The 20,181-nt window shown below is 38.2% G+C and overlaps 1 protein-coding gene across 2 annotated transcripts; it reads right to left on the bottom strand.

Moving 5' to 3' along the window:
* Positions 1-983: 983 nt before the first annotated feature.
* auts2b (activator of transcription and developmental regulator AUTS2 b) lies at positions 984-19,414 on the bottom strand. Of its 2 annotated transcripts, XM_056474482.1 has the most exons (14): positions 19,022-19,414; positions 18,632-18,672; positions 8,353-8,639; positions 8,046-8,260; positions 7,909-7,953; positions 5,709-5,804; positions 5,045-5,116; positions 4,869-4,895; positions 4,683-4,754; positions 4,462-4,597; positions 3,360-3,443; positions 3,194-3,277; positions 2,900-3,110; positions 984-2,262 (listed from the first exon to the last, which is right to left on the bottom strand). In XM_056474482.1, the coding sequence occupies exons 3-14, from the start codon at positions 8,447-8,449 to the stop codon at positions 1,155-1,157; spliced, it is 2,247 nt and encodes a 748-aa protein (XP_056330457.1). In that variant the 5' UTR covers positions 8,450-8,639; positions 18,632-18,672; positions 19,022-19,414; the 3' UTR covers positions 984-1,154. The 2 variants fall into 2 exon arrangements, with proteins under 2 accessions (XP_056330457.1, XP_056330458.1); XM_056474483.1 differs by lacking the exons at positions 18,632-18,672; positions 19,022-19,414 and adding an exon at positions 12,533-12,704.
* Positions 19,415-20,181: the final 767 nt, after the last annotated feature.

Raw genomic sequence — 20,181 nt, 5'->3', positions numbered from 1 at the left:
AAATATTTAGCATGTTGTAATGTATTTCATGGTCCCATTGTTGCTTTGCATTATTTACAGATATGTAGTATATTTTTAAAGGCCTTTCGGTTTACAATTTAACCCTTTACCTACCCCACCAAGAAAAATTTTTGATTGCATTTCTTAACTACTAATGTCGCTAGTTAACACACTCAAAGTGTGTTACACTCATCAACCAGGTTAACTAGGCAGGTTAGGGTAATTAGGCAAGTTATTGTATAATGATGGTTTGTTCTGTAGACTGTTGAAAAAAAATTTGCTTAAAGGGGCTAAATATTTTTACCTTAAAATGATTCATAAAAAATTAAAAACTGCTTTTATTCTCGCTGAAATTAAACAAATAAGACTTTCTCCAGAAGAAAAAATATTATCAAATATACTGTGAAAATTTCCTTGCTCTGTTAAACTGGGATATAGAAAGAAAAGTTCAAATTGAGCTAATAATTCTGACTTCAACTGTATATAATATGATAATCTGAAAATATGAAATGTAAGACCAATTTATTTAAAAAAAAAAGAAAAAAGTCAAGTGCATTTTTGAAAAATATTTAATTTTGTCTTCATGTTGTTTATTTAAAAAAAATGTGTATATTTGATGGGTTTAGATGCAAAAACTTTTAAATGCCGTCTTATATTTTCTTCTAAACTAAACATTTTTTTAAGACTGCTGTCAGTGGGCGCAGTAATTTTACATTTATAGTCACAAACAAGTTCTTTTTAATGTCTTTAAAGTGAAATAATGGAACATAATCATAAGAGGCTGAGAAAAACGCTCATTTTAGGAGTGAATTTCTGATGGCATTTAGAAGTTTTTGCATCTGAACTCTTTATTTTTAAATTACCATGATCAATTGGGTTAGATTTTGACCATGAATAGCTACCATCTAAATTATTTGTTGAACGTTTTGCCATTTTCAAAAACCCTTTGGGTTTTAAATATACTTTATTGCCAACATTTAAGGAGAATAAAGCCATTTTTTCCTCAGAAAAGCCATTTTAATATTTTTTGACAAAAAAAAAACCAAAACAAAAAAACTTTATGACTTTCCACCACTGTACATTTCATGACTACACTTAGTTTCACATGAAGTGCTTGATATACATGGGTCCTTCAGTTCCCAATACGGTCCAGCTCACCGAGCCTCAGTGTCTCTGTGTGGGTGTGAAAGAGGTCTGTCCAAAAGAGGGTTTGTTCGTCTCGGAGACCCTGCCCTTGCTGGTAGCATTGGAAAAAGTGGATGTGGTTGGGCATGTACATAGGCAGCGGGTAGAGTTCTACTGAGAGGGCTGTAATGTGGGAGCCCTGCACCGGGATAAGCTGCTGCTAAGAGTCCTGGATGTGCTAAGTGTGGATCCAGTGCAGTGTGGTGCATAGCCAATATGCGGCTTCGCTCGCTCTCCTCTCTCAGGAAGGCCAGGCGCTGCCGCTCCTCCAGGTGATTCCTTTGCTCCAGAGCCATCGATTGAAGAAAAGGCTCCCGTGCGTAAGCAGGGTGCCCCATTATGGCACGTTGGAGTGGGTCGGCCCTCATTAAGAGGTCCTTGCCCAACAAGTCTCTACGAGGAAGGTCTAGACCCCGGTAAACATTCCGCATAGACTCCCAGTGCTGAGGTGAGTAAGGCAGCCTTTCAGCTACAGGTAATGGACCCATTCCCAGAAAAGGTGAGACCAACCTGGACCTATCCAGACCAGGGTGGCCAGCTGGGATTCCTATTGGCAAAGGAAGTGTTGAAAGAGGTGAACAGTTTATAGCAGGGGTTCTGGGACCCTGCCATGTTTTTTCTAAAACTTTCAGGTGTGATGTAACATCATGGTCCTGGTCATCTCTCCTTTCCTCCTTGACCCTCACCTTGCTAGTCTTGGCATGGGGTTCAAACTCCACTCTTATCTTCTTCTCAGCTGGCTCCCAGGGTTGGCTATCAGTATTTGGCCTCTTCAGATCCTCTCTCTGCTTGGGTGATGATCTCTCCTTTCCTGCTGGCTTGTCCTCTGCAGACTGCTGTTGCTCGCTCTTGACATCCTTTTCTTTTTTGTCACTTTGAATCTCTTTGTGTTTCTGCTCCTCGATTTCTCGGTTCTGGTGCAGGAGCTCTTGGGCAGTGGGTTTCTCTCTTGCCCGCTCTTCTTCCTTAGGCTCTTCTGGAGTGGAAGCTTTTAAGGACTCTGTTGGTTGTTTGTTTTCCAGTGCAATGTTTCTGACAGGGGATAAATGCTTTCCGTTCGATTTCTCTTTCAGCTCTCTGCAATGATTAAAATTAAAGATTAACAATCTGAGAATCTTGATCAAATGGTCAACTTATAAAAACTCTTGTCTTAGCTAGAAGCAGGTATCCAATCATCCTCAGAGTGCCAATGTCTTTAGTTTAGTACTTTACTGTAGTGCCAATCAGTCCTAAACTCACCTGCCTGGAGGTTTCTTTTGACCTTTATAACCTGGTTTGTGTGTGTTTTACTGGAGTTGAAGCTAAACTGTACATAATAGTAACCATCTAGGGTCGGGACTGGAAACAACTCGCTTTTCACTCTAACTGGGAGTGTCCAGTCCTTCCCATGGAGGGCCACTTTCTAAAGAGTTTAGCTCCAATTAGTGTTTATTTAAAAGCCTGGAAACCTTAATTAGCTGATTCAGGTGTATTCATTTTTAAGTTGGAGCTAAACTCTGTAGAAAATGACCCCTGACAAGTATGAACACCTTTTTATTTCATGATAGCAACTTTGCAAGGACAGGTTTATCAAAAGTATTGAATCCAATATGGACTCAGACTTTTGGAGATTATGCTAGGCAACTGTTGTGTGAATGGCAATGCAAGCATGTAACATTCCGCAGATTACTACTTGCTCTTGCAGATAGCAAAATAGATATGATATCATATGTACCTTTCCTGGTCTTGTTTGTTGTCTACAGAGTCTATCTTATTAGCTACTCTGTCTGGTGCAGAGGGAGCTCTTTCGGTTTCAGAAGGTCTTGGACAAAGAGGGGGTGTAGGGAAGGATGAGGGCGTCTGGTGCAGTCTGTTCCAGTGCTCCAGCGGTCCATTCAAAGTTGCAACCATTTTACCATCTTTAGCCCCATTTGATGCATTTGGTGCTGTGAATGCCCAAGAGTAATTATTGTCAGTCAGAGAAAGAAGTTTTTTCACTTATAACAGAAGGATAAAAGTATGTCCTTACTTAGTGAAGGGTTTCCTAGTCCTCCAAAGGCAGATGAACTCAGTGTAGTTAGGCCTCCAAACGTGACTGCTTTATTAAGAGATTCTACACAAAAGGATATGTGCATTTAGATTGTGGCAGGACTGTTCATTAATTAGTTATTCAGTTGTCCAGTAATCATCCTTACCATGATGGGGGACAAGACCAGACTGCAGATTGCTTGGGGTATGCTGTAAGGATCCGTAGGGTGAAACTGAAGGGTGTGTGGGACCTGACAAGATAGATGTAGATACTAGATGAGGACTGAACTGGATAATTACTGAACACTCTTCATTCATTCACTCAATTTTAGCTTAGTTCTGCTCATTTCATATGATTATAGTGATTTTACTTGTCACCCCACAGAACCTAACCCAGTGGTTTTCAAGGTTTTTGGTCATGCTCCCCTTTTTACAACTCAATGCTATCCACCAAACATACCTTTTTCTGTCTTTAGTGTCAGGCTAGTTTAGATGAAGCAAAGTCAGTGTTTTGAAGAAGAAAGTTTAAGAGGAACTGGTGACCCTCTTTTACAGAACTTGTATGCTAGGATTGCAATCTAAACCTACCATACCAATATATACAGTATGTACTTGAACTTAACCAGAACAAAAATTTTGGTGTCTCATTTTAGTGCCACCCAAAAGCTCCATATGTAAGATTTTAGGTGCCAGCATGACTTTGTCATTGGGATATCACACACACACACAAAAAAAATAATCGCAAATTATACCTAATAATTATTGTAATATATTATTTTCTTATTCTTACATTCCTGGTGCCCGAGAGCTACCAAACAAATGCTGATGTATTACTGCAATGACAATAAAGTCTCTTACTTAAACCCCTGACCTAACCCAAGGTGTCCAATCCTGTTTTTGGAGTGCAAATATCCCATGCAATATAGGTCTAACCTGGCCCAAAATACCTAGGAATAATCCTTTAAGTAATCCAGAAGACTTTGATTAGCTGGTTCAGGTGTGTTTAATTAGCGTTGGATCTGAACTCTGCAGAGCAGTGGCCATCTAGCAAGAAGATTGGACACCCCTGCTCTAAACTTTACCATAAACTACCCTTACAATAAGTGGGAAGAATGACCCTAGTGGTAAGCCTAGTCCCAAACGTAACCCTATAATCTAATTGGTTGATAGGGATATAGTTCCAGGACCAACACAATGGTGATCCAGGAACATCCTACTTGGCAAAATTACATTGGTTAATGTGGTTATGCTCCAAGCTGTAATTCCTACCTGCATTAGAGAGGATGGTGGATGGACGGGGTAAATCACGTGGCTGCAGTCCCATGAAGTTGGAGCCAGATGACTGATTCAGAAACTCAGGCTTAAAGCCAAACTCTAACTTATGTGGCTCAATCTGCATCTGCTTCTGTAATACAGGTACAGAAAAATGGTATTTGACTGAAATGTTTACCATAATTAGATATCTTATGAATAGACTTTTATTTATATACCTTAATTTTTTGTTGATGATGGTAAACCTGCCATGCAATGTGGACATGCATTGCACACCACTTCCCAGGTTTCTGAGGAAAATTAAACATAAACAAACAATGAATGATGGCTAAAGCATTCCTGATTTATAGATAATAAAATAGGATTTCATTAAAATTGGTGTAATAATAACATGCGACCATTACCTTTGGTTTACACATGGGGTCAAGAAGCTAGAAATAAAAACATAACACATTATACTTCAATTTATTCAACAATAGACAGAAAATAAGAACACAAATATCTAATAAGACACCTCGACATGATCAACCTTATGTAATTAGAGAAGACTTGGTACTAAGGATGCTAAATGGAAACTTACCCTTGAATCTTTCTGTAAATGTTGATGTGGCACTGATCCTGGTCTTGACACCACATCTAATGGGTTGGAAGCCTGCAAATACAAAGGCTTTTTAAAATACGATGCCCCAATTTAATGGAATTATTAACATGAATCCATTAGTTCAGGGGTGTCCAAACTCTGTCCTGGAAGGCCAGTGTCCAGGAGAGTTTAGCTCCAACCCTAATCAAACTCCCCTGAACAAGCTAGTCAAGTTCTTACTAGATATACTAGAAACTTCCTGGCAGGTGCGTTAAAGCAAGATAGAGCTAAACTCGGCAGGACACTGGCCCTTCAGGACAAAGTTTGGACACCCTTGCATTAGTTGCTATATTCTTTCTCAGCACATAATTATGACAAGCCTAGAATCCAGTGTCTAAGTAAATTATTACATGTATTATTATTTCTGGCTTCTAAAAACAGACTTTGCAAATGTGGGGCCAAACATGAACAGTCTACAGAATCCCATCTGAAAAACCATAGAAAACCACAGGACTTGTTTTTTTCTTTTCTTTCTCTGTGGGAGGTCATCTCAACCCAAGAAATATCAAGTTATTCACAGGCTTCTTTTAGCGTTGTCAGGGCCTTTTAAGAATGCAGCGTTTCTAACAAAACAGAAAGCTAAGAGATGGAGTGGCAGGCAAACCTTGGGCTGAAAAGCTCCCTGGAGAGAGCTGAATGGTCCAGCAGGTGGAACCATAGGAGGTATTCCAGTCATTACTGACGGATAGGACGGGACCAACTGGAGGGAAACAGCAGAAAAATGTCATTAATGTCAAGAAACAAAAGTCTGTTCACGCTGATTCAGGACATAAAGGCATTTCTGTTTCTGGCCTTTAAAGAGAAATCAAAATGGTCCCTTTTAAAGTAAAGCACTTACTGTGGGCATTTCACTTGTGTGGTACAAAAACAAATTGTTAACATGAAAGCATTAACTAAAACGAACTAGCTCTGAGGAATATATTTTTATTCCATCCATTAATCTTTGTTATTGTTAGATAATATAATGATTCATTGGTTATTCAAGTTGGTACACAGTGCATTAATGGTAACAGATGCAACGTTTGATTAAAAAGAAAGGGGTAATGCTAAAATTAACATTAATTTGGATGAATAAATGCTGTAGTTAGTCAGTTCTTGCTAACTAATGAAACCGTGTACTTGTTACCACAACGCTTTCAAATTGTAGTCAATTTATAATCAAAAATAAATAATTGGCTGTTATAAATAATACGCCTCCTTATGAAAACAAAACAAGGCTTTCCTTCCATTACAGCAATCACTTATTAACGATGATATTTTTAGTATCTCATTGAGGATGCAGACTACATACCAGGGTTTCTGCAGGTTTCAACAAGTTCAATTTAAGACTTTTTAAGACCATTATGAATGAATTTTAGACTTATACAAGGCTAAATGTTAAGGATTTGTTTCAAATATCCGAGTTGAAAAAGATTTTCACTTGCCCTATCAAAAAATGATTATAATTTAATACACTAATACAATAATAATAATTTAATAATAATAAATATAGGTCAGCTCAGTATCCTCAGACGTAAATAAATGGAGAACTTTTAAACAAATGTTACTGTAAGTAAAGTAATTGGGATTGTTGATGATTGTATGAGTGTTAATGGCCAGATTGGGTAGCTATACATGAACAAAGGAAAATGAAGACCTGTTAAAATCGATTTAAGACCTACAACACAATATTTCAGTAGATTTTAAAACTTTTTAAGGCCTAAAATGTAGCTTTTAAGCTTTTAAGATTTAAGACTTTTTAAGAACCCTCAGATACCCTGACATACAGTACAGGCTAACAGATTAATAGATTATGGAAAAGCTCAAGCATGTTAAGCAGAAAACCCATTTTAAAAGAATATGGCTAAACTCATTAAGACTACATTTATATAGTTGGATCATCTGCTTTTCTGTATTGACCTTATTCTTCAATGCTGAAGAGCGCTCATTTTTGCGATTGTTTTAAAACTTCCAATTCAGCTGCCTATGGGAAAAATGACTAGGAATAATAAACGGCAGAAAACGGTCACACTACTAACTCTACAAACAAGTGTTTGCTTGACTATACAGACCAAGTAGAATAATATAATAAGAAAATATCAGTTTGCAACACCAAGCAGCAAAACAAGCTGTTTTTAACGTCTAAAAATTAATGGAAGTGAATGAGACCGGAAGTCTCGAGCCAAAATGATTCAAATGGCTGCGCCCACTCATACGCGGAGAATAAGGTGAATAGAATGCATCATTAAAATGGTGTTTACTGAATTTAATCTTTTAATATCATTACTTTTACCCATTAAACTATGATTTTAGTGATTAAACATGCACTGTAAAAATGTACATGTACATGCACTGTAAAAAATTTGTGACAAAGTCAAGACAACAAGTATTTTTGTTGCTTTAACTTATTTTAATAACCTAATCAGGTTTCATAATTTTTTTTAAGTTATACAACGTTTAACTGAATGTTTTTAGTTAGTTTGACTGAAGTTGAGATGACTAGAAAAGTTCAGTTGATTCAAAATGTAAGGCAGCAAGAATTTTTTACAGTGTGGACCCTAAGAATACTTTATACAGATACTATCTGAAAAAATATGATTTAAATATTTGTGCTTTGAAACAAATAGTAACTTTTCAGGTTTGTACTGCAGTATTTTTGGACGTTTCACTATCCAGGTTTCACTAGTCCAGGATTGAAAACTTTAAATTGGACACTAACCAGCAGCTAATCTCAGCCTCCAATTCTAGAAATGTATGGAGACGTCTAGAATGAAGCATTGAAAGTGTAATCACAGGCCATTATGTGTCCGCCTGCTGTAACTTACACTGTGTCTCTGAAAGTTGTCCACTTTAGCAGGATATTTCTCAAACTGCAAAAAAAGACAGATATTTACACTTAGTTATGAAAATCATACAATGCATATGGTTGAATTTCAGCTCAAGGTATTAATTTTATCCTCACTTGTCTGGCAGGGGTACGCACCAGTGGTGCTGCTGGATTGGGCATGATGGAATGGGGGAAGGGAGTGAAGGTGTGCTGATGTGTGTGTTGGTGTGTGTGCTGGTGCTGATGAAACTCTGTGCGCAGGTAAGCTGGAGGAGCCAGAGCACCTCCTCGATCTGCAGTCTGAGAGGCCAGGAAACGAGAGTTCAGCTCCTGCCGTAGCAAGTCATGATCTAGAGGCCGCAAAATCAGAACAAGACTAGTGAATATACACGTGAGATTTCAGGTATATTTTGGTGTTGTGATTTGTTTGTTGTTGCTCTACCTGTGTATGGGCCGGCTGATGGTACACTGGGCACCGGAAGAGCACTTTCTGTTAGGAGAGGAGGAGGAGGGGGCATGGCTGTCGTTGGGGAAAACATGTTGAGGAGTTTGGAGAAGGGGGTGATAATAGTGCTCGTCTGTATTCAAGCAGATGCACTCAAAAGGTGCAATTGTTTGTATAAGTGACTTATTCTTCAGTTGTTTTGGGTTCTAAATATGTCCTCCTTGCGGCATTCTGACTCCAGTTTTCTGCTCTCGCATTTGTGGTATTAGCAACATCAGCAAGACCTGCAGGTCAAACAAAAACACATGAGAGGCTAGGTTTTGAGTACATCAGGAAATCAAAGCTAATGTCCGAGGCTGGTCTTGAAATGGTTTACCAATTACTGTGCAATATTAGCCTCTACTACCTGACTTTCACACCCTTTTCCTGAAATGGACTTCTGTCCTATGTTTATTTCATGGTGAATGCCCTTTTTCAGTTGTCCTGTGTCAAACTATCCTGCAGTGATTGTCAACACAAAGATTACAGTGTCAAATAAGGGAAGCAGAGCTTGTAAAAAAATAAAGAAAGCAGGATATCTCTATTTTTACAGCATTAGCTCTTTCACACGCTGCCATACTGCTGGTGACGTCGGTTTCACCGTGACATTTACTAGTCCCCCTGGGGGGGTGCTAATAGTGAATGCAAATGTGATGAAGGGCTGAAATCCCTTAAGGATTCGCCCATCTATACAACCTGCAATTACCTCCTTTTGAACAGCACTCATGCACATAAAGCAAAGCAGTAAATCTCTTTTGTGTCGAGCTGTCAATTTGGGCCTTTTCTCCAGTGCTGCTGTATCTATAGTGAAAGGTCTTTTGAGAGCCCCATAATGGATTGTTAGCTTCTCCAAGGGGTAGACCTCCTTTCGTGAACACCGGGGGTCCACGGAGGAGGGAAACACAAGGAGCAACTTATTCGCCTGAGCTGAGCTCCAAATCCCTTGTGATGAGCTGTTTGTATTGAATAGGGTGACACAGCGGCAGGGGTCATTCAAACGTTGAGAACAGTAAATGTGGAGAAACCAACTAAATGTGAACCGTGTGACATCTGAAAATAAAGCTGTTTAAAGACTGCAATCATTTATACACTTCTAAAGATTACAAGATTGGCTTTGGATAATAAGGGGTGATGCCACAGAGGAACCATTTTTGATTCCCCTAAGAGCCCTTCAGTCAACAATACTTACAATAATTTTTCTTATTTTAATAATGTACACTGTAAAATAAAGGTTTTTAGTGGCATTAATGGCTCAATGACGAACCTGGAACCTTTTCATCATATAGAGCAAAATGGCTCTGTGTGGAGATTTAAAATGTTCTTAACACTGAGAACATTTTTAGAATAGAAACCTATTGAAAGCCATTTTAGAACCTTTATTACACACTAAACCGCATTAGTGCAAAATCCACTTTATTTAAAGAGGGTTTTTGAGGGTTGTGCAAATGGACAATCACCAGGTTACACTACATAGTTTCTCAAACATTTCAAACTTTGTTATCCAACAAATGTCAACAGCCAAAAAATGCAAGTGCCAACCAATGCCAATAGACACATAAGGTGCAGTGCGTACTGTATTTAAATAAACAACTTGACCGTTAAAAAAAAACTACTAGAAACGTACGCTCGCTATAGTATGAACGTGGGTAGTATGAATGGAGCTTGGATGTACTATGGATGCCATTTTGTTATCATCTCATGACATATCCACATCAGTTTTGATCGTTTTACTCCCATTTGTCCATTGTATGGCACTTCAGAATCTCGCCGGAAGTAGTAGGTCGTCCGGGTACTTCTTGTATGCCGTTTTTCGAATTATGAGAATTTGGACATACTACTCGGCTAGCATACTGTTTTTAGCCTACTATATGGTATGGAAGTATGTGATTTCGAACACAGCCATTGTGTTTAAAGCAGAAAAAAAGTTTTTGTTTTTTACCCAGACATTTATAAAGAATATATTTTAGAGCAGTAATCACAATACCATGAAACTGAAATTTTTAATCCAAGGTTATTATACTGTTAGAATCTTATACCGGCCCGTGTCTAGTCACAATTGCAATATTTTGAGGTCAAAAAGACCCATTGTCTATTGTCAATAGTGCTGAGAAATATCAAAACAACATTCATGAAGAGACTTTCAAACCAAATAGCTTCTCTGTTGGTCATCGTTGCAAATTGGCTTGAAAAAAAAAAAGCTAAATCTACATGTGGAATTTTATGGCCTCATGCAAAACTCCTGATTGTGCAAATTCCTATTGGAAAGACTGGATTGTCCATGCAAACTTTCCACAAACTGATCTGACAAAACCTGACAAATCGTCTGCTTTGTGAATTGACCTTTAAGAGCAAATTAAAAGCTTCTTGATCATTTATGTTTGTTCACAGAACCACCATTGTCAATAACACTCTGCTGTGATGCAAAACAAAAATATTCCAAAATATTTCACATACCTCCATAAAAAACTATATAGGTCCCTTAAAGGTCTTTTCAGTGAACAGTTATGAAGAATAATGAATTACTTATATCTTAGTGCGAAGAACATTTACAGAACATTTTTACACCATAAGGAACATTTTGTTGAATGCTTAGGATTTTAAAGGTTCTTCATGGAAACATGTTTACAACATCTATTTTTGAGCCTCTAAAGAACATTTTGGCATTCAGTTCAGAATTAAAAAAATTTTTTTTTGATAAATTTAAGGAATATTTTTCCACTAAAACCCTCTTTTGTGCAGTTAAATGGTTCTAAAGATCATAAAGTTTCTTCAATAAGAAACCTTTAATTTTAAAATTGTAAAGTGGCAGACCAGCATGTCAATCCTTAATGAGACCAACAGGAAAAATGCTGGCGGAGAACACAAGTCTCCAGAGGGGGAACAGACAGTCCTCATCTAGTCCGTAATGAGTGGTACAGGCCACATGGCACAGCTCAATAGCTGGACCGGCTACACACTAATCAAGTAAATCTAAATAATAAGCACAGAGAGTCCTTAATAGACCCTTGGATCATAATGGCGCTGGTGTTTAAATCTAATTTACATCCAGCTTAATCAAAGAACAGCATGTGCTGATGTACACTTCTGTCAAACAAAGCAATAACGAGCTGTAGAAATAAATGAAAATGTTTGGCTTGTGCTTATAAGACCGGTTTCGCTTAAACTGCTTGTTTTCAATTAGTGTCATGGTACGGTAATGCTCTATTTTGATGCAGGTCAGGAATTAAGCTAAGCCTCTTTTTGGAGCTGTCAGGCCACCAGCGAATTTGTCTTCCTGTGTCAGTTGGCAGCTCCTTTCCCCAAGCCATTTTTGTCATTCATCAAGCCCATTACTGGCCTAACCCTTCTAGGCATGCAGAAACCAATGGTCTAATCCCTTCATTCTCACAAAGACAAGATTAGCTGGAGGTTAAACACTCGTGTTCTTTAAATTTTGTCCTTGACAGGGTGCCAGGGGAAAGCTCTTAATCTCGTGAAGGAGCAGTTGGATGGAAGCTTTGTGTGCATACAAAAGTAGAGGAGGCAGAGCGCAGGTAAGCCCTCCTAAAAACTCTTCATAATCTTCCAATCATGAGCGTGTTTACTGTAGCCGTCCCTCAGAGGGTTGCTCTCGCAGATGGCGGGAGACGTCTCATAAATCATCTGGTGGCATCGAGGGCCACGTGCGTTATTGCTAGGGCACAGTTGGCAAACGCCTCAAACCGAGAAACAGTTGTTCTTGTGTGCTGACAGGTTCCCACATGGTTTTTAGCTCGCTGTGAATGAAGCCCACTCAGCTTATGTGCATCTGTTCGGCTGACACTTGTTTGATCTCTGCCATGAAGAATGCTACGTGGTTAGATTTCTCCTGTGCATGTGAAAATGTCCACAATAACAAATACTCGGATGTTTAGGGATAGTCTTGAACTTAGTAGTTTTGGGATAGTTCACCCAAAAATGATCATTCGCTCGCTATTTTCTCAACCTTTGTGTGTAAACATCGGTATCCATATTAGGAAAAAAAACAATGGAAGTGGATGATAACCGGCCTCCTGCTTTTTTTCAAAATATTGTCTTAACTCATAAAGACGTTTCACCACCCAACAGTTCACCAACTGTCTCTTTAACAGATTAAAAACAACAGCTAAAAGGCTCCTACCTCTACTTTTCTGCACTCTATTGTGTCCAAAACCCCAAAATGGTGCATGAATCCACTAGAATTGTGGCATTGCAGTTGGTGGAGGCTGAAATCTAGCAGGTTTGGAGAGTCTCTGGTGCTGCGTTCAGCAGGCGTTCAACAGCTCTTGAATAAGACACAGGGGAACAGTATCTCTCTGTATTCTCAACTTGCCAGTCTGTCTGCAGGATCGCAGTCTGTGGTGTTGGGTATCACACAGACTAAGCGAACACTTCCTTTATGGTGGTGCTCTCTCTCTCTCTCCCTCTCTCTCTCTCTCCCTCTCTCTCTCTCTCTCTCTCTCTCTCTCTCTCTCCAGTTAATACATCAAAGCAGTAAGCCAACTGGGTGGTATGCACAGGATTTGCACACTTACTGTGATTTATAAGGATAAAAACAGTATTACGTCCAGATCTTGGCTACGAAAGTGGGATTCTACACACAGATTTAACCAAAGAGGTGAAGAAATAAACACTGCTTGGCAGCAGTTCACCATAATGCCAGCTTAGAGTTTCTTAAGCGCATGCTTTCTAGGCTTTCTATGGGATATTTTCTATGGGACAAATGAGAGCAAATGGAGGATTAAGTGTTGCTTTTGACATTTTTTACATAAGCTGCATTTATATGATTAAAAATAGATTTCAGACCGGTTTCTGTTTAAATGTTTCTCCCTCAAAAAGGTATTAGCTAAATGAAATACTACATATTTAAGTACATCTTTGAAGACTGAGATTTAGAGATTTATGCATTCTCTAAATGCTGAAAATAAGCTTTCCATTGTTGTAAACTTAGACTGGACAATATTTGACAGAGATAGAACTGTTTATTTGAATCTGAGGGTTCAAATAAATTAAAATACCGGGGGAAATGCTGTAAAAGTTGTCCAAATTAAGTTATTAGCAATGCACAGTACTAATCAAAAAATTAGTTATATGTATTTACTGTAGGAACTTTTAAAAATATCTTGAAGAAGATATCCCAATGATTTTTGGCATAAAAGAAAAAGCTATAGTTTTGACCCATATAATGTATTTGTATTGTCCTTGTTCTGCAATGCAGAAGTGTGCTCGTTTTTGTTTTTGTTGATTTTTGTTCCAATTTATTTGCCAATTTACTTCCAATTCATTTACCTATGGGAGAAATGACTGAAAATAAGCTGCAGAACTAATAAACAGTCTACAAACAAGTGTATTCACGATTACACATAAAAAGTAGAATGATATAATAAGAAAATATCACTCTGCAACATCAAGCAGCATAACAAGCTGTTTTAAATGTCTAAAAATTAATGGAGATGAATGAGACCGGAACTCTTGAGCCAACAAGATTCCAATAGCTGTGCCTGCTCATACTTGAAGAATAAGGTCGATAGCCAAAAATATACAACTTAAGGTTTTTTGTTTTGTGATCCAGGGTCACAGATATAACTTTAAGCAATTAGGTAAATATATTGAATAAATAACTCTCACTTAGGTTTACCAAAAACACCATAAAACAGAAATATTCTGAAATGTTATAACACTACAACACTGTTATAATACTATTTAATGTAAATTAATTCCAGTAATAGTAAGAAATAATCTATTAACAATGACTTTTGCCTCAATACGCTCCTAATTGCTCCTGCTGCTTGTTAAAATGGTAGTAGGTTTAAATATTAGGTAGAATTAGAGATGTAGATTAAGATCCTGCAGAACTTTTTCCCCTTATAAGTGCTAATAAACAGCCAATAGGTAATAAGCCTCTAGTTAATAGTGAAAATTGATGCTTAAACCAAGGTGTTACCCAATTTTTTCCTTTTTTTTTCTTACAGAGAAGCCATTACTAACCCTAACATTTTTGAATACATGTTGTCTTTTCAGAAACATTTGTCCTCAGTTTAAAATCTTAAAATCCCAACAGCAATTCTTGTTCCAAAACCTCATTTGTTCCACCACATACAGCGTACGACAAAGACTCAAGCTGTATTTGAACAAATCATCTCTTGTTATTATAAGATAATCTCTTCACAAAGGACGACGTGAAAGGCTAGTTCAGGACACAAGCGCAGGACGTATAAATTGCTGCGAGCAAAACGACAACGTTCTCCCACAGTCTTTACAATAGGCGGCGGTGCTCGGCATAGAGCTGTTTCATTATTCAGCGCTCAGGTTTCGTTCAGACGGGGATTAGTGATGGGGATGTGGGCCGGTCATGCACACAATATCTCCTGATGCCTGTGGGATGTGTTTTACCTCCTGCTTCTGAGAAACTGTAGCCCCAGTAAAACAATCAGCAGTATGGAGGACTCCGATGGCTACATAACAGACTCTTAAAAACACTAAAAGAGCTCGTTGTGCTTCTTATCGCTGCGCTTGGTCAAAGTTGTAACATGTGGGAGAGTTGTGGGCTAAAGTTGGATAGTCAAAGTGTTTATTTGAGTTGTGCTGAAAGCTCCAAACAGTCAGCTGTCTCGCTGATCTCTCAACAGCGCCGATCTCGGCTATACGCTGTCCCCTGACGCTTGGGCCCGTCCCGGGTCAGGTTACCCCATGAACAATGCCAACACTGTTCTGACTGCCTATCTCACAGACTAACATGTATACCTATGTCTGCAACTGGCAGGGGATGAACAGATTAGACTGTGGCCTTGAATAGTTTCGCTCCTACTTTGAAGGTGGCTATGCTGATCATGCCTGTGAAATGCATTCTGGGCCCTGTATAGCATGTTTAATCTTAACGCAGCTTTAATAAGCATCACGGGAACGCAAGAAAGCCTCCATCCGGGCCAGTTTACACACCTCGGCCAAAACCGTGGGCTGAAGGAAAGACAGCTCTGTGAATAGCGGTTCAGTTATTCCTGGCAGAAACACGTTACGGCTGCGAGTGTTGAGGGAAGCTGTCAACTTTTGACAGCCGAGTGTTGGGCGAACAGATTACACAGCTCCTTAGCGAGCCGGCTCATATTAGCATTAACAACACACTACCATAACAACAGGAGTCAAACATAGCCCACTGCTTATATTCCATCAGGGAATAGGTAATCAAATCTGTTATTATACATTTTTAAATTATACAACCACTTATATTAATACAAATTAATATGTTATTATTAATATTAATTATTATTTATTATTATTACAATTTAAAACAATTATTGAATTTTTTTATGTATTTTAAAATGTGGTTTATTCCTGTGATGGCAAACGCTTTAGTGTCTTCAAAAACTGTTAAAATATGCAGATTTTTAAGGAAAATTTTTTTTTATTACTAGTTTTGAAAACAGATGTACTGCTTAATATTTTTCATAGAAAAAGTCATACTTTTATTTTGTAATTTCTGCATTTACTTATACAAGAAATCTACTTTAACATTTTAACTATCTTTGTTGTCACTTTTGATCAATTTAATGCTTCCATGTTGAATGAAAGTATTATTTTCTCTCAAATAACTGCTGACTTCAAGATTCTTTCATAAATATTTTTATTTATTTATTTAATTATTTAACCAGGAATGTCCCATTTAGATACAATATCTCTTCTACCAGGAAGTCCTGGTCAAGACAAGCAGCACAGGACAGAGTTACAAAAAAAAAAATACATATAACAATAGGGCTGGGCGATATGGCAGAAATGCAATCTCTATAATTATTTTCCATATTGAACACTAGCGATATATATATTTTGATATAAGTTGTTAATGCTTCAAGATTTAAAAGAGTATCCCAACAATGACTGAAGCCACAAAAATTAAGATTGTCCATTAAATGGCATAACATTTTTATCCGATAAATTTTCGGTAGCCTAAAAATTGGGTCCATCTCTATTATTAACACACTTTTAGATTCCCATTGTTGCACGTCTGCTGTGTGGTTGTCTTTTAGATCAATATAGAGTAAAAAAGTCTTATTGTTATTGTCATCAAATTTATCACGATTCGATATAATATCGTTTATCATCCAAGCTCTATATCACAACACATAGACACACACACACACAAAAATAATATAAACCATAATCAATTGTTAAAACGTGCACTGTTCTAAATTGACAGCCTTTAAAATATTTTTAAATATCACGATAAATGGTACGCAGTTCATATGTAGTCTATCTTGAAGCTCATTCCATAAATATGGAGCATATTTGGAGAATCTGCCTAACTCTGTATAAAAAAGGCATCTTAAGTAAGAGTATATCTGCCGATCTGGTATTATAAGTATTTGAACAGTACTCAAACAAACTAGATATATATTGTGCCAATTTTCCAATTAAAGCTTTAAAAATAAAAACTAAGATATGTTAATTTCTCCTTGGCTGTAATGAGGTCAATTCTGTCATTTTATATATAAAAAAAAAGTTATAAATAACTGTAACTGTATAAATAACTGTAAATATGGCAGAACAGTTGGATGATGACTTAAAGATCTGAAATGCTATTAATTTTATGATTTGTACAACATAAAGAATATATATTTTATTATTTATTTAAAATAGCATTTTATTACTTTTTTTTTTAAATAAAACCTGAAAATAAAAATACTGCCATGCTACATCATCACAAAATGTATCATATGTGTCATTTAATCTATTAATTCAATTCAATTCAATTCACCTTTATTTGTATAGCGCTTTTACAATGTAGATTGTGTCACAGCAGCTATTACACCAAAACTCCAAACTCCAAGCAATCAAGATTTAACTAAAAAATCCTTCATATCCAGATTCAGTCTCTCCATAAGTGTCATACGGACCACACTGTCACGTCTAAAAATACAGCCTTTCAAAGAAAACTGAGCAGAAATGTGATGTGTGTTATACAAGGAATGGCTATCTAATTAAAAACTGAATTCCACGAAGCCTTTGGCAGAGCGCTGAGCAATACAACAGACCCTGAAAGCTGTCTAATCCCCCTATGATTGAGACAAGCGTCCTTTAACTCAATTGCATTAAGATGGCTTAAGCTTTAATAGGCTTCCCAAAACATTGCTGCACTATGTGCTCTGTGTTCTGTTACCTTACGAAACCAATCACCACACAAATCCTATCATTTTAAAAACAGTGCTAGAAGCCACATGATGCACGTTGGCTCCTGTACATGCGTAACAGACTAACCGAAGGCCGTGACCAAGTGATCCAGCGAGACTCCAGATTTCAGCCCCTGCTGATAAATGCGCTAGACAGCAGCCTCCAGAGCACCCGCTCTAACCGAAAGACGTAAATTCCATTAACTATTGCTGATGACTCTATGAAAGTAATCTGGTTAAGTTCTTAAGTGCCTCTGATTTGATTGAAGAAGCCAACAGGAGTAAATGGTGATGAGTGATACAAGGAGAAGCGACTGCGGTTTTCGCGAATCCTTCGTCACTTAGATGTGTGTGGGTGCCAGTAAAAATGAATGCAAGAACACAGTGTCTTGTTAAATAAATCAGCAAGGCTAAAGTGTTTTTGGCCGGCTTGGCTGATGAGTGACTGAGCCTTTATCCAATTAAGTGGACGATTACCAGCACGTACTTGGCCTGAACGCACCCACCTCCTAAACTTATCAACAGCCTAATTGGCTCTGAAGGTATTGTGTTTTACATCCTTGCACTCAATCCAGGGGATTTCTTACCATGCCATCTGTCCAGCACACATCTAACTTGTTTTAGTGCTTTTGTTCCATAATTCACCCCTATTGCATGACGAAAATGTCATGATTGTGCAATAAGCTGCATCTGTCAAATGTCCAGTGCAATGCAATAATAATATATAACAAGCTTTAATCTCTATATTTCTGTGACATGGTTGAGACAGATGCTATGTGTACAGCATACAACTAATAATTCAATTCACCTAGTAGAACTTGATTTAACGCTAATGCATAAAAACCAAACACAATTGTAAGTAAATATAAAGTTTTCCTCTCTCCTTGGGATGAGAAGTGATGTGATGAGACTACCACTGGATATTTAAGCCTATCTATCAATCAATCCTATCAAGATTTAATGCTTGCTAGTGAATTACAATCTAGGCAGGCAAGTAACATCGTCTGTAAATATGTTTTAGTAATGTGCAAGCTCTAAAATGTGAGCAAGGGTACAGGAATTTGAAGAGGTTTACATACCTTCATTTGGAGGAGGGAATGTCTCTGTTTGTCAGAGTGACCTGCAATATGAATACATTTCAGTAAATATGATCTACTAGCCAACAAGGGCATTTTAACCACAAGAGGACACTGTTTTACCACTGGAAAACATGACAAGTGGCTTTACTCTTAGTGGTTTTCATGACAGGAAGCGAACACAAATATAACGCAGGCACATTAATATTGAGCACAAGCCAAAAATAACAATATTTTCAAGCACGTTTTCCATTTTCATAACCAACCACTCAAGAATTTTTGGAGTGAACTGTCAATTTCACATGCATAACAAGACCCAACAGTGTAAAAACAACCAAATTATAAATTAGTCAAGAGATTATCAATTATATTTGAGTTTTCAGAAGAACTTACCCAAAATGTGAACGAACAGATGAGTCAAGAATGATAATAAACTCTGCTCCGTTTCAATGTAATCCAAAATACCACAAGACAATAGTCTTTTCAACTATCCAATCATTTTCAGAGATCACTCCGGTAGCAGAATTAAGAGTGTCAGAAAAGTTAAACAAACCAAAAAACAGACCTCCCTCCAAAATCTAGGAGCTCTGACAAAGTGTTTGTTTTTTTAAATCAAGGCTTGTATGATGTTGAACATGTCCATCCTGAACCAATCCTTAATCTATATCCAGTAAAATCCTCCAAACAGTGTAAAACGTGAGGCTTTATGCTCGTTCACCACCAACAGATTAAGCGCAAATCCACCCGAAGCAGGTCTGTGATCACGCAAGAGATCCTTTCCAGAGCGCGTCCGGCTCAAGAATGCTCCCTCAGTAGTGAACAGTGCATTCCTGTGATCCCTCCCTCCCTCAGCGGACACTCCCACCGCCTCCCACCTCGGCCTGGAGAGCAGAACAATTACAGCACTCTCCTCCTCTCTGCTCGACACGTACGTACAGACAGTCCAGTGATTATGGCCATCCTCTTAATTACAGGCCCAGAATAACCAGAGGGGACAGGCGACACATCCAGAATGCCGATGAGATGCTTCCACCTCGCACCCAAATGAGACTTTGCTCTCATTGGGCGAAAGCGTCGACTCCAATTAATGCCACGGTGCTGGTATGTGCTTTCGTATGGTGAGAAAAGGATGATATGATTTAATGCAAGTGTTGCATTCGTACCTGTCACAGCTTTTTCTAAAAGCCTCGCATACGTGTTGAGGAATTCTTGTCGAGATCCACCAATCGCAGAGCTCCCCGCCGGACTGGGAGCTGTGAATGTCAGCGGGAAAAGGGCATGGTGAGATGATAAATCACAAGACGGGGCATTATCACAACAGATATATCACATAATTTATTAGGAGCGTCAACACCCCTGTGGGAGGAGGCAGATGAAAGCTCCTTGCACTCCTCCGTCTCTAATGCGCTGTCCTCTCTGAACCTGGGATGGGCTTCTCTAGGGGAGATAGCAGTAGACTTCAAAGTCCGTGGCCCCATCAGGAGCTCGGGGAGGTCTCATTCAGCCGTTGCCCCTGTCGGCCCTGAGGGAGTTTCTAATTGCATTTCACAGGC

This window comes from Danio aesculapii, chromosome 15 (assembly GCF_903798145.1).
Source record: "Danio aesculapii chromosome 15, fDanAes4.1, whole genome shotgun sequence".
Classification (NCBI taxonomy): Eukaryota; Metazoa; Chordata; class Actinopteri; order Cypriniformes; family Danionidae; genus Danio; species Danio aesculapii.
The sequence above is the reverse complement of the archived record's forward strand: the minus strand, read 5'-3'. Positions and strand labels throughout refer to the sequence as shown.

Bases quoted from the DNA above. Each gene is read 5' to 3' on its own strand.
- auts2b (XM_056474482.1), bottom strand. From the start codon at position 8,449: ATGTTTTCCCCAACGACAGCCATGCCCCCTCCTCCTCCTCTCCTAACA. The intron at 4,755-4,868 runs GTAATGGTCGCA...AATTTTCCTCAG, and splicing joins ACCCCATGTGTAAACCAAAG to AAACCTGGGAAGTGGTGTGC. The intron at 4,598-4,682 runs GTATATAAATAA...CCTGTATTACAG, and splicing joins ATCATCAACAAAAAATTAAG to AAGCAGATGCAGATTGAGCC.